This window comes from Rhipicephalus sanguineus, chromosome 7, assembly GCF_013339695.2.
Source record: "Rhipicephalus sanguineus isolate Rsan-2018 chromosome 7, BIME_Rsan_1.4, whole genome shotgun sequence".
NCBI classification, from domain to species: domain Eukaryota; kingdom Metazoa; phylum Arthropoda; class Arachnida; order Ixodida; family Ixodidae; genus Rhipicephalus; species Rhipicephalus sanguineus.
The window spans coordinates 29248101-29262011 of record NC_051182.1 but is presented as its reverse complement, the minus strand read 5'-3'; the positions used below and the strand labels follow the sequence as shown (position 1 = coordinate 29262011).

General features: G+C 44.6%; 1 protein-coding gene across 1 annotated transcript; it reads left to right on the top strand.

Annotated features, from left to right (window-relative positions):
• Positions 1 to 9551: 9551 nt before the first annotated feature.
• Positions 9552 to 13577, top strand: LOC119398579 (uncharacterized). Its single transcript, XM_037665413.2, has 4 exons — positions 9552 to 9708; positions 10540 to 10705; positions 13356 to 13418; positions 13541 to 13577. Exons 1-4 carry the CDS (start codon positions 9552 to 9554, stop codon positions 13575 to 13577), a joined length of 423 nt encoding a protein of 140 aa, XP_037521341.2.
• The last annotated feature ends 334 nt before the right edge of the window (positions 13578 to 13911 follow it).

Genomic DNA, 13911 nt, shown 5'->3' with positions numbered 1-13911 from the left:
GCCCGTGTAGTGGGCTATGTAAGTGCACGGTAAAGCACACCAGACCGTCGAAATTTCCTGAGCCCTCCAGTAGGGAGTTTCTCATAATCAGTTTGTCGCTTTGGCACGAAAAACCGCCGACATGGTTATTGGGATAGCAATTATGTGACACACTCGGCAGATTTGTGCCGTCGCCGTGATATCTCGGATATATATATAATATATATATATATATATATATATATATATATATATATGCAGAAAGAAAAATAAACCACAGGAAAACAAATGGGGAGGGGCGAAGCATGCAGTGTTCGCCGGTGTTTTCCAAAGCAATATCGCTGCTAATGGGCAATGAGAGACAGAAGAAAGAATATACACAAAGACCCGCAGTCCGCTTTTCGTTAACCTGCACGCTGCGAATATTTATTGTTTGACTGCGCACAAGAGAAATCTCCCAACGGCAGTGCATTGCAGCTCAAGTTCCACTGCCTATATATAGGCGGTGGCTGGTGAACGGTTGTGCAGGACGAGCAGTCGGTTTTTAGGATCTGGGTCGCCAGGTTCTTAAGCTGGGGCAACGTCCCGCGTCGTAAGCGTAACCTTAGCTCCGTAGGCGACCGCTACAGGAACAGCTCGCGAGAAAGAGAAGTCTTCTTCCTCTTCTTCTTCGAGCGCCTTGATGATGACAATAACGCAGGCAAAACCACATTTCCTCGACGACACGTTCGGCCACAGCTGCAAGGTATGCGAGCGCTTGTGGTTCGAGAACAACCTGACCACAATCGCTACTATAAAAACGTGTGACGTCTTTATATGACAGTAGAGGAATTGTATGGAGCATTCACGGTTTACCCGATTATCTACGAGCCAGCTCCTCAATGATCATTCACTTCGCGGATATGGCGTGATTTTTAGGAGCTGGCTCGCTAGGTTCTTAAAGTGGGGCAATGTCCCGCGTCGTAAGCGTCACCTTAGCTCCATAGGCGACCGCTACAGGCGCAGCTCGCGCGAAAGAGAAGTCTTCTTCCTCTTCTTCTCCGAGCGCCTTGATGATGATATTAACGGAGGCAAAACCACAAATAGCATAGCCAACTGTAGCATGCGCACGCTCGCGCGAAAGAGAAGTCTTCTTCCTCTTTCTCTTTGAGTGCCTTGATGATGACATTAACACAGACAAAACCACATTTCCTCGATTTCCTCGACCACACGTTCGGCCACAGCTACAATGTCTGCGACCCCTCGTGGTTCGACAACATGACCACAATTGCTACTATAAAAACGTGTGACTTTTTATATGACAGTAGAGGAATTGTATGGAGCATTCACGGTTTGCCCGATTATCTCCGAGTCAGCTCCTCAATCATCATTCACTTCTGGGATATGGCGTGATTTTTTCAATCAAGAAAATCGCTAGCAGACGCTGGCTGCGTCAGCGTTGTCTCTCGCGGGCGAGGGCGCATTCTCGTTCTTTGCGAGATGATAGTTCAGCATTCTTCGCAGAAAGAGCGTTTGCATAGTGAACGTGCGCCGTTCGCTCTCTCTCGCCACACGGCGAGCGCAGAGTAGGTGGCGCTCTCTCTTGCGCTCGAGCAAATGGACCGTCTCGACGGCAGACGACGGTGCAAGCCGACACCCTAAGGTGCTTCGCCCCTCAAGATTCCGAAGCTCCCGACAGGGGATTCGAACCAGCCACCCCTCACTCCCCAGTGGGCTGCGTTAGGCAACTCAACCACGCGCCATGCACGCGCCCGCGAAGTAACGACGAGCTATTTATATGCATCATTTACCGCTGGTGGTACGCAGATCTCGGAAGAGCTTGAGCGTGTTTTCTGTCACCGCAACGCTCCTACATTTTCTTTCAATTTGAAAACTACCCTTCAGATGCTCACGAAAAAGTGGCCCATTTTGTACTGCCTCGTGATGTCGAACGAACAAAAAATGAAAACACCGGACACACTTTGCATGAGACGCCCCCGCACGGCAGGACACGCAGAGAGATCACTCCACACGCCACCCCTCTGAAACAAAAATAAACACTTGGAGCGCGTTGCTCAAGCACAAAGCGTAACAACTGTGACAGTTGTTGGTTCGCGCTTGTGTGTGTGTACCTGTGCATTTTTTCGTACGTACTTTTTGTGCTTCAGGGGCGCGCTGAAAGTGTCGAGCTGTTTGTGGTTCTTCGTATGACATGCTAATTTCTGTCTATCGCATTCACTGCTTCGCCCTTGGGGCGAAACTGTGACTTTTTATAAGATGACTCTATGCAGGAATGTGTTGGACAACTCAGCATAAGCCGTACTGGCAGCGATAGGTAAGACGAGTCACCGATTGTGCAATACGCTTGAATTCAGTGTCGTAGAAACAATGGTGTTCGCTTTCGTGATGATGGTCCGCAATCACGGACATATGAAGACAACGGCACGTTTTACAAGACTACTCTAAAGGACACAAAGCTGCCCGACATCGTGTAAAGGGATCACTTCGTCAAAATAGCGAACATTAGCCACTGACCGGAGGTTAGACGGAAGAAACAGGATTTGCTTCATTAGGTCAGCTTAGGGATGTATAGAAAATGTCCACGCCTGAAGTGTCGCAGAAGACTGTCAAAAGTGACATTATTTTTCGTTCTGGTGCAGAAAGAAGTCCCCAGATATTCTCACTTCAGAGGTGTACGATACGCACAAAGACCGAGCGATACAATCCTTGTAATAACCTAGAGGGGAAAGTTGGTGCTTTAATATTGAGAGTATTTAAATAATTCAATAAATCACCAAGTTTTACTCAAGCATTTTTGTTAGGCAGTGTTCTGCAATTATTAAAGTACAGTTCTTTTGCTAACGTAATGCTTTGGAGTGCAACAACGTAGAACAATGAAAAAATTATCCGCAAGAGAACAACGATATCTAGAAATAAAACGAAGCGGCTAGGAGAGCACGTGGTCGTAGGCGAATAGATAGATAGATAGATAGATAGATAGATAGATAGATAGATAGATAGATAGATAGATAGATAGATAGATAGATAGATAGATAGATAGATAGATAGATAGATAGATAGATAGATAGATAGATAGATAGATAGATAGATAGATAGATAGATAGGTCAGCGAAGTGTGCTATGAAGTACTTCGCATTTAAAACAGAATCGAGGTTCAATGACGCACACACTAAACTTCGCAGAACGTTTCAGTAACGCATGATGCAAGCAGAATACTAACTCTTTGTTCGCTATCAATGCGGCGGAGCCTTGCCTTCTATCCATGCCCCTTGTTCTTCGAGAACCTTGGTCGGAGCCGGATTCGGCTGGTTGGCAAGTCTGTCTTTTGGCTTTGGTCACAGCTGGATTCCTGCAGTTAATAATACAGAGATCATGTAGGGAACATCGTAGAGAAATCACGTAGGAGGACTGCACATTACTGAAATAGCAACGCTTAATAAAGAAAGAGCGATCATCGCAAAATTGTGCTTCGACACAATTTGCATCACAGCTGTTGGATCAAAAATGAACCGAATGAGCAAAAATAGAACTGCATTTTTCCTAATTAGGCTGTTAATTCGTAAACACAAGCTATACCCATTGTAATGCGGCATGCTCATTTTCAAAGCGTCTTTCTTTCAAGTAACTCATTCAATTATACTTTAACTAATTATCCTGATAGTTAATTGGCCCTTATTTTATGTAAACTAACGCTGGAATATCGGATGTATTCAATATAATTAACTTGAACAAGAAGCATCGATTTTATACCAGTTTAATTTTTAGAAGAGTTTTTTTTTAATTTTCGGGTAACCGGAAGCCAGTGCTCGACCGGAAGTGCGTGGAAGGAAGACAAGAATGCCACTCGTCAATTTTTAATATTATAATTAATAATTAATGTGCCTTTGCGCAGTCGCTAATATGCTACGATTACCTAAACAAACGTTCGCATACAGTACGGTTATCTCAGTGTAGGGTGAACACTCAGATAGTAGAGAGATTGCAGCAGCCATATTGGGGGCCCTGAGATCATGCGAAGCCTCTTCGAACAATATTTGGTAGGCGAAAAGCCTGTGGTACGGCTTAGTTCAGAAGTGGAAACGTCTAGGCGTACTTATCCGCGTATATTTTAGCCATATTTGCAGTGCATTGCCATTCACGTAGAAGACTGCACTCGTTGGGCGTCATGATTTGCTAGTGGGAGAAGCCGACGAAGAATCCTGCTATATGTTGTCGTGCTCTTCTCGCTGTATATGTCTGCAAAAATTTTCAGGCTGATCCAGTTACCATTAATATCTTTCTTGGGGTCAGGATGAGTTCGGATTCCGCAACGTTCTGAGAATATTGACCTGCCTAAGGTTCCGGATAAAAGTCCGGATCAAACACGGTTTTTCGGATTGCGCACAGCTCGACATACTTTCGCAACGGCCGGTGAAGGTTATCTCATAAAGTTAAGGGTGTGCGAATAGTGAAATTTATTCTCGAATCGAATTCCAACCGAGTAGTACCGAAAAGTGGCCAGAAATATCGAATATCAAATAGTATATTTACACGAAATGTGTACTGCCAGTTACGGCAAGACAAAGGAAATATCAGGGACGCTACGGCGTGTTGCCAGCTTTATTACGCACTTGTTCGGGAGTGGCTTTTGTTTCAACTTTTATGGGCGCGCGGGCATGTTGATAGAAGAGCCGCCATTCCAGTCAGCAGCGGCACTCCTCACCTCCTAACACAGGGGGGTACGGTAGCTAGTTTTCTTTCACCATGGTCCAGCAATTAAGCGCATCTGGCAACGGTAATGTTGTGCTTCATCACCATGGGCGCTCCGGGCCCAAAAATCTTCGGGCGCCCGTTGACAGCAGCGTTTAACTGTGCGCCGGAACGATGGGAGTTTCTGAACGAGGGGTGCGGTGCGGCAGTGGCGACTGCCGAGCGTGAACAAATGTTTACAATCAATGGCAATCACTGAGGTTTTCGCAGGCTAAAGTCAGGTCATTTTACGGCGCTTGCGGCATATGAGACCAAACTACGCAAGACGTCCGTGCCTTCGTTTCGGGAGCGAAGTTGTGAAGTACTTTACAGTTTTTTCGTGTTTTTCTACGTGCGGAAATAACATAATCTCCTTTAACATCAACGAGCGCTCGCTTTTAATCCAGGATGTCAGTGAAAATTTAAAGAACGGCGACGTTAGCGTTAATTTTAGCCACCCCACCCTAACCAAGTTGCACCATTGGGCTTTGTCGCGTTTTAGATATTCGTCCTGTCGAATTATTCGAAACTTCGAATACCAGCTATTCGAAAGTCGAATCGAATTATTCGATTAGGAAGTATTCGATTCGAATTCGAAACTTGAATATTCGCACACCCCTACATAATGTTATTGCTCTCGTAAAAACAAACAAGCAGCCATTTAATGATCTCGGCACTTACTCAATTTGTTATATGTTGTACATTATAAGAATTTGATTGTTGATGCTAATATGATGTTTATTGAAACACAAAGAAAAAGCGATAGAAAGCCGCAATTTTTATCAATGAAAAATAACCTTGATTGAACAACGAGCACTAGGAAATGTCTTATGACATTTCAGAAGCCTCTGACGATCATAGATTACTAACCCTCTGTCTGCTGTTGCTGCGGTGGAATCTTGCCTCCGATTCTCGCAGATTGTTCTTTGAGAGCTTTTAACAGGACTGGAGGCCTGTTGAGACGTCTGTTTTCTGGCTTTGACCATGGCTGGATGGCTGTAATAAAATTGTACATAAACAACCTATCATAGCTTGACATCAGCATGCCATGACTTGAAGCGATACTGAACAAAACTTTTCCCGCCAAGATTTCCAGCCCATTTGAAAGCTTGGGTGCTGCTATTGGTTGACAGAGCCTGTGTTCAGGCGGAAACTTGATGAAAATAATGAATTTATTGCGTTTTTCAGAAAGTGACGCATCTCTCAGCAGCGCCATGAACGAGAGGGGGGGGGGGGTGACGTTTAACTTTCGCCGAAATGGGTGTGCCGACCATGCCAGCCGTAGGCCGGGTCTCTCAACCCGCTCCGCTCCCACTACAGTTTCCTAGAACCAGTAAGAACGGCACCCGCAGCAAACAATGCTCCCAGGTGAGGCATCTCAGTGCCTTTGTCGAAAGTGGGATGTCAAGGAGAGTTGCAGAGAAGGAAGCAGCAGGACAGGTAAACACGCAACCTGCTTCAGTTGTGTAGACGCTTGACGTTACAGCCGTGGATTCGCGCTCCGCGCGCGCTGGCGTGCAGCCGCGGCGGGCTCTGAATCCTTCAGAAATACAGCCAAGGCTTCAAAAGTATGTGAAATAAACTGTTTATCGGAACAACCACGTATTCCTAGTATAATTTCGATGTTTTCTGATTGTTACATACTTCGGTTCAGTATCCTATTAAACAAAAAAAAAAGATTATAGAAAATGTATGTCTTGATACGTTTTTATCTTGTCTGTGTTAAACAAAAGTGAGCCACATGAGGAAAAATCGAGTAGAATCTCCCTTCGTTAGGCTGTCCAACAGTTTGCCCCATGACAGCAAAGTAATTGAAGTGCTCCATGTAAATCCCCTCATGTCTTCTGCTCTATCCTGCGGCATTCATTCTTTGAATTTTACAAGAACGACTGCAGCGGGCAACAACAAATATTTTGGCAAGAGCAGAAGCACTTGACTGATGGGGATATGCGCTTTCACTAAACCCTTGCAAGTTGTGGCAAGCGCACACTAGCCCCCATATCACCAAGGGCTCGTTTACGAACGTTTTCTAGGTATCGCTACGCGAAGAGACGCAGACGAGAGGCTGTAGACAAGTGTATTAACAGGAGAGTACTCGGGCACTTCACCCTGAGGCAGCGGCAAATCATTGTCGTGTTCACCAACTTATTTGTTTTTTGATGGCTGTCCATAGCAATATTGGGCTAGGCCTAGCTCCAAGAGTGTAGTTGCAAGCGCGTTTGAAGCGGGACCACCATATATTTCCTCCCTTCATGCCGGGAATTGGACATTCATCTGCGTACGTACCAGCGCAACACTTCAGTTGCTACAGGCAATAACAATGGTCATGCGTTCACATCCACGCAACAATGACATGTGGCGATGTGGAATGACAAGTCGCCTCGACAAAAAAAATTGGCGAAGCTTGCCCTAAGCCGCGCAAAGCTTGAAACAGCGAAACTGGACGACTATGAAGACCAATCTGGTTGCTTCTAGGTTTTCTAGGCCAAAGCTAGGTAATGCAGGTTGTTTCTAGGTTGCTTCTAGGTCGCTGCTAGGCTTTACCTTAGTGATGGTAGGTTGTTTTTACGTTGATTCTCAGCGCAAAGAGTTAAACCACAGGCCGTCACAAACACGACACGGATGTCCAAACTGCAGAGACAGAACATCGCGCTGAAAAGAAGCGTTCGCGCCTCTCATATATCTACGGGCACGGCGTCGTTGGCGTAAGCCTTCCATCGTAGGCCGTCCGCCGTCGCTTCATAGCCATTTGTTGGGCTAATCGTTGCCTTCTTCATTTATACTAACGGGAAAGTGATGAGTAGTGGGATTTACCCAATTTCTCCGGCAGATACCCGTTTGTGATGACGATAATACTTTGGTTCGCCGGACAAGGAACGACTTGCTAAACGAATTCGCCGTTGAGAGATGAGATTGCCATCAGAAACGGCTGATTGCGTACAAGTCCACCATAGGGATATCATGAATTATTTGAAAAATTAAAGCAGTTTCGCCCTAGTGGTGCCAAGCCTGGAGGAAGAGCGGAATGGGCGGCCTTCCTGGTTTCTCTTTATTTTTCCATTTCTGCCTCTCTCTATTTCTTAATATGTCTTTCTATAATTTTATGTCTTTATCTGTCTCTCTTTCTTCCTCTCGCTTTGTGCTCGTTCTTGCCAATCCGAGTTATTGCATTCCACGCCGGGCAAAGTGGTGCGCTCGTTCTGAGAGCCAAGCAGAAGGTGAGGAGGAAGACGAAGAGGGAGCGCCGGCCGAGTTACAGCACTCATGATGATGATAGCTTTTTACACTACGGATGGAGTTCGTCCTCGCGAATAAATTTGATTGAGTTTTTACTAGGTAGTAGCGATTCCCAATTTCCTCTGGCGCATAACCGACCGAGTTTTTGGTTCGCCGGACAAGGAATGATTTCTTAAAGAGCTTCGCTGCTAAAAGATGCATAGAAATACGCATGTGACCGGCGCACCCTTCGAGGGCCACATGTCTGTACGCTCGCCCGCGGCGGGCTTTTGAAGAGCCCCTCACCAGGTTTCACAATTTTGAGCTAACGAGCGCAATGCATACACCGGGCGTTCACTTTGGAATCATCAAGACGTTATGCACATATCATCGGCTGCAGTGACACCGGTCCCAACTGTGATCACTGTCAAGTGCCAGAAACACTTGAGCACATATTTTGTACCTGCCCAGCATACGCACGCGAACGACAGAAACTGATTTCCTCGACTGAAGGAGTGCATAATAGGCCATTAACTGATGAGGTTGTGTTGGGCCCATGGCCTGACGCCAACAGCACAACTGTAGTCATAAGAGCGGTTGCAGCTTTCCTACAAGCCACTGGACTGGATGCGCGGCTATAGCACTGCACCACCTAGACGGGACTGTACATACTCACCTCTCTTACTTACCATCGTCATCCATCATTCTTTTTTCTCCCCTTTCCCCACCCCCGGTGTAGAGTAGCAGGCTAGAGCATAATATCGCTCAGGCCGACCTCTCGGCCTTTCTATAAATAAACCTCTCTCTCTCTGGGCGTTCACGATCACGTCTGCCAAAATTTGCAACGTTACGCGCCGCGTAAATGGGTCAAATTTCAAGGGGAACGCTGCTTGCCCTTCCTCTCGAGGGCGCACGCTTTAGAGAATGAGGGGATGACGTACAAGAGAAAATGGTCCTACGTAGATGGTAGTGCTATGACGTCGCTCCTCTACGTAGACGACTGTGCTCTGACATCGCCAATAGTAGCACGTGACACTGCGATAATTATTTGACACATGTGTAGTTCGTGTATTTTGTTGTGAACGTGACGGAGACCCTGCCAACCGGCCATAGAGCGTTAGCGAAATGGCCGCACTCGCGAAGCGAGGACGAAGCCACGATTAGCTTTCCGCACCCGAAGGTTGCAGAGGGCCTCCACTGAGCAAGAGGAAAATAATGTAGTCACAATTGTGGAAAACCATCAATGTCTATAGCGTTGAAACGTCTCTCGAAGCCAGGCAAAGCGCCTCAGTGACACGTCATACCACGGACTTCTGCGACACCAAACAGAACCCTGCCGCATAAAGTGCTAGACACATGGTGCGAATTCGGATGCGATTCGCCGTACGGCTGTTCGTGCCAACAGCCGCACCCGACAGACGCCCAACAGCGTGCGGCGACGATTCGCACGCCGCACGGGCATCCAACCTGCTGAATGTAGCCGCGCGGCTGCCGTACCGGTCTGGCGGCCGCAGCCAATGGCAGCGCTGCATCGTATGACGTCAACGTCCTCCTCCGTCTCGCCAGCGCAGATTACATCGACGCCATTGCTTTGGACGACTGTGTTTTCGATCGAGGAAGTTTTCGCCATGAACCAAGCCGCAGTGCAAAATGAACTATTGATTTCGCTCCTTCACGGGCAGCCTGTGCTGTGGGATCAGAGGCTGGCGGCCTACAAGAACCTTGATGCGCGCACGGCTGCGTGGGTTGCCGTCGCGATAGGCCTAGGCCTAGCTGGGACGCAAGGTGAGTACCGTACCGATGTTTGTAGAAAAATGGTACCGTACACCACGAGATGTAACATTGGTGAGGCAGCAAACGAGACACACATCTCCGAACAACTCCTCTTCCAAAAAACGTTTACGCGAGCAAGAACTAAGCTGACCAGACAAGATACTGGTGTCGTCGTGTTTGAGCTCGTTTGGTACGTCTGCGTGTATATCATGTAAAAAAACTGCTCTACCATAATGGCGGAATGCTGCCTAGATACCAGAAAATGTTTGTTGCGATTCCCGTGCGTTGCCCAGGCTGGTGAAAAAAAAAGTGGCCGCGGCGAGGCAGTATTTATGGTACACAACGCAAGAAGGTATTTGCATGTATGATTGAACGAACACCATTTCCGAAATCTTAGCGCACACAAATAGAAAATGCGCAAACATGTTTGCTTTTTTTTACCTATATGCGCCCATTCTCAAGGGAACATTTTTATATCTGTAAATTGAACTGCTTGTCCAGTAAACTCGCTCTAAAGGCCTGTCGCGGGACGAAACGTAAAATGTTTTTCTTTTTTGTTTATGTACGTGCGCGAGGCACCTAATTATTAGTCGCCGTATGGAAAGCTTTCTCACATTCATACTGTAACAATGTGCAATATATGTAGCACTCAGTTACAATCACGCGCTTTGTTCTAGTGACCTCACATAACTAGCAGTGTGCTTGTGTACAATACAATATATTTTTTAAAGATACTAGTGAGGCATGAACAAACAAACTGCTTGCACATAAGAACTGCTAACATACAATGCTATGCTACCCATTGCTGTCGGTTGACTTGACGATGGTGCTCTCTTTTTGCAGGTGACGTCAACGCAATAAGCAAACGGTGGCGCAATCTTCGCGACACATTTTGTAAAAAATTGCGCGAAGCGAAGAAGAAAAGCGGCGCTCCTGCTGGTGAGCCAGTAAGCTCATGGAAGTACTTCACACTGATGATGTTCCTGCGGGACATAGTGGAGCCTCGTGTGTAAGATAACCTCTTTATTTGCCACATAGGTTGCGCAAAACAACACACAGATGCAATGATGGACTTTGGAGCAGGAATACTTTGCATTTAGAACAATGTCCAGATCACTAACCCATTGGTCACATTTTAGGATTCTTTTAATATTACAAAGATAACACTAATTCTTAGAACACTATCGTGTCGTATTAATGGCTAGTACACCACCTGAACTTACAAATGAACATACACGTAATGAACACTATTTTAAGAAAGCGTTTGACCTTGTTCCTCACAGCAAACTCATTGAAAAACTGCAGTCAATTAACCTTCCCGCATACATAGTTAACTGGGTAGCAGCTTATCTGTGTAATCGTAAACAGTTTGTATCAATTGGTAGTTACTTTTCTAATGAACTTTCGGTAATGTCTGGAGTACCCCAGCGTAGTGTTTTGGGACCTTTACTATTCCTAATATATATAAATGACATCGTTAACGAAATTTGTCCCCCTATTCAAATTAGGCTATTCGCAGACGACTGTATATGTTTAACAAAGCTTGTTCCCTTAATGATCAATTGGTGCTTAATTCCAACGTCCAAAACATCTTGTCATGGTGCGGGCGATGGGGCATAGAATTGGACAAGGAAAAAACAGTCTACATGTCTATAACAAAAAAAATTAATAAGATGTCGTTTGCTTATAATTTAGGATCTACACCGCTCACCAAAGTTAACCAATATAAATATTTGGAATCACGATAACCAATGACCTAAGTTGGAATAACCACATTTCCAACCCCATCTGTAACTCCTCCTTCAAAAAACTTTGTATCCTCAGGCACAAACTAAAGCACACTCCTCATCATACTAGAATGCTAGCCTACACTTCACTCATCCGACCGAAACTAGAATATGCATGCATCATATGGGATCCCTACACAAAAATGAACATTAATGCTCTAGAGATGATTCAACGCAGAGCAGTTACGTCCATTTTTTTTAAATATAGAGTAACTGACTTTCCCACTAGCCTAATGAAAGAACATAATATCCAGACACTTCAGCTTCGAAGGAAAAATACACAGGCTAAAATTTCTTGTCCAACTTAAAAACAACTCTTTCTCTCTCAACCTGCAGGCTTATGTGACACGTCGAACGCGACATAGTCATGAACTTTCTTTAACACCATATAAGACCAGAACTAACCTTTTCAAATTTTCTTTTCTTTCCGCGCACTATAACCGATTGGAATAAGCTGCATTTATCACAACTAGTAAGCGCAGATTCCATTGAACATGATGTTTCGCCATTGATGCGTTGACCAATCCTTCATTTATTTTTAGTGTTCCTATTTTTTTGTATTTCAAGTGTCTTGCGGTGGTATAAGCAAATGTTTTATGTGCGTGCAATGTGTTCTTACTACTGTTATTTCGTTCTGACGTCGTTTTTATTGATGATGTTATTCGTAATTCCTCAGTGTATATCTTATTTGGTTTTGACTTTCTTTCGTTTTTTTTATTGCTATTCATGTATATATACATATATATAGTCATGTATTTGCCTTCCTGCTTGGACCTAAATAGGGTATGCAGTATTGTATAAACAAACAAACAAACAAACTATATTCAGCATAAATATTTTCCTTTACTTCAGTTAAAAAACACTTGACAATGATTTGATTTGAACTAACCCTTTGAGACGATGTGTACACAATTGTGCACACCGCTTGTTTTTTGCTATTCGTATCAAATACGGGCTAAGACACAGCAAGATACATTGAGCTTTGGCTGAATCGAAACTCCTGCATAACAAAATTTCAACCATGCCTGGGTAAAGGAAACTGTAGGAGTTCCCTTATACTTCAAAAATTTCATCCAAGTTTCAAGATTATTGTTAGAAAAGAAGCAATACATAAAATGATTTTTTGAGAGAGTTCTCGTAGCCTGAAGACTGTAGGGGGACCTGTGAAGAAGAATGCATTTATTGAGAACGCATAGGCAAATGGCAAGACAAGTAAATCAATAAAGCACTGTCATACAACAACCGTGACTAACTGTAAAAATAAGTGCAGCAAGAATGATAATACATGAACTACACTACAATTCAACAAGGAAAAAATAGAATGATTTAAGTTTTTCTTTTTTTTTAAGTGTACAGGTGAGAGAGACTTCAGATTGGGTAGTATAAAGTTCCATTATGAAATAGCTGTAAATGACAAGGATTTTATGCCTCGATTACTGCAAACTTGAGGTAGTAATGAACTTTTAATTCAAAACGAGTACATTTAGTGTTTCTTAGTAAGCCACATTGATTGAAGATTGTTTTCAGGAATTCACACCAGATGGTTCATTTATATGCTTCAGGGTCACTAACTCATGCACACTGATACAGCTACAATGAAGCAGAACATGCCAGTGTGGCTACCTCACGTGCCAATGTGCCACCAGCACTTCACAAGACATCTCAAAATAGTTTGGCTTTGCCACTAGAACAGCTACGCAAGTTTCATTTTCAAAGCCATTAGTTGACATGTAGGTTCGTGTCTTGGCACAGGTGTCGTAAAAAAATTCAAAAGGGAGCCATTTGCAGCAACGTCACCAGAAAGAAGTACTGTTTGTTGTGTGTTGCAATCATAAAGCAGTAATTCATTGACACTAATCTGTTTTCTTGTAGGACCACCAGCAACATGGACGCACTAGACGACGACTCTTGCGAAATTCTTGGTGGAGGCAGCACGTTTGAATCACCAAGAGAAATGTTATTAGACATGGTTGAAGACACGGACACACTTTCATCGAACTTGACTCCTGCATCTCGGACTTCTTCCGCCTTTTCATTTAATTCACCATCTTCTGCAGAGGCATCGAAATCCGTGACCCCTGCCTCTCAGACTAGCTCTCCCGTTTCATTCCATTCACTACCTTCTACAGACGCCATTTCCTCCGCATTTACACAGAACAAAAGCGCTTTTGCAAATGTAACCCGTAACTCGAAAAGAAAAAAAAAACGCAGACACAATCCTCAATGACATCGACAAACAGCTAGAAACATCAGTTACAGACAACCAACATTTTCTTCTCTCACTGTCTAGCCAAATGGAAAAAATTCCACCCCATTTACTGGGGCTGTGCAAGATGCACATCATGGATATAGTCAACCATTATGAGGCTGGGGTGGTGCCAACCCAATTACTTCCACTGCAGCCACCACAGCCACTGTAAATCGACTG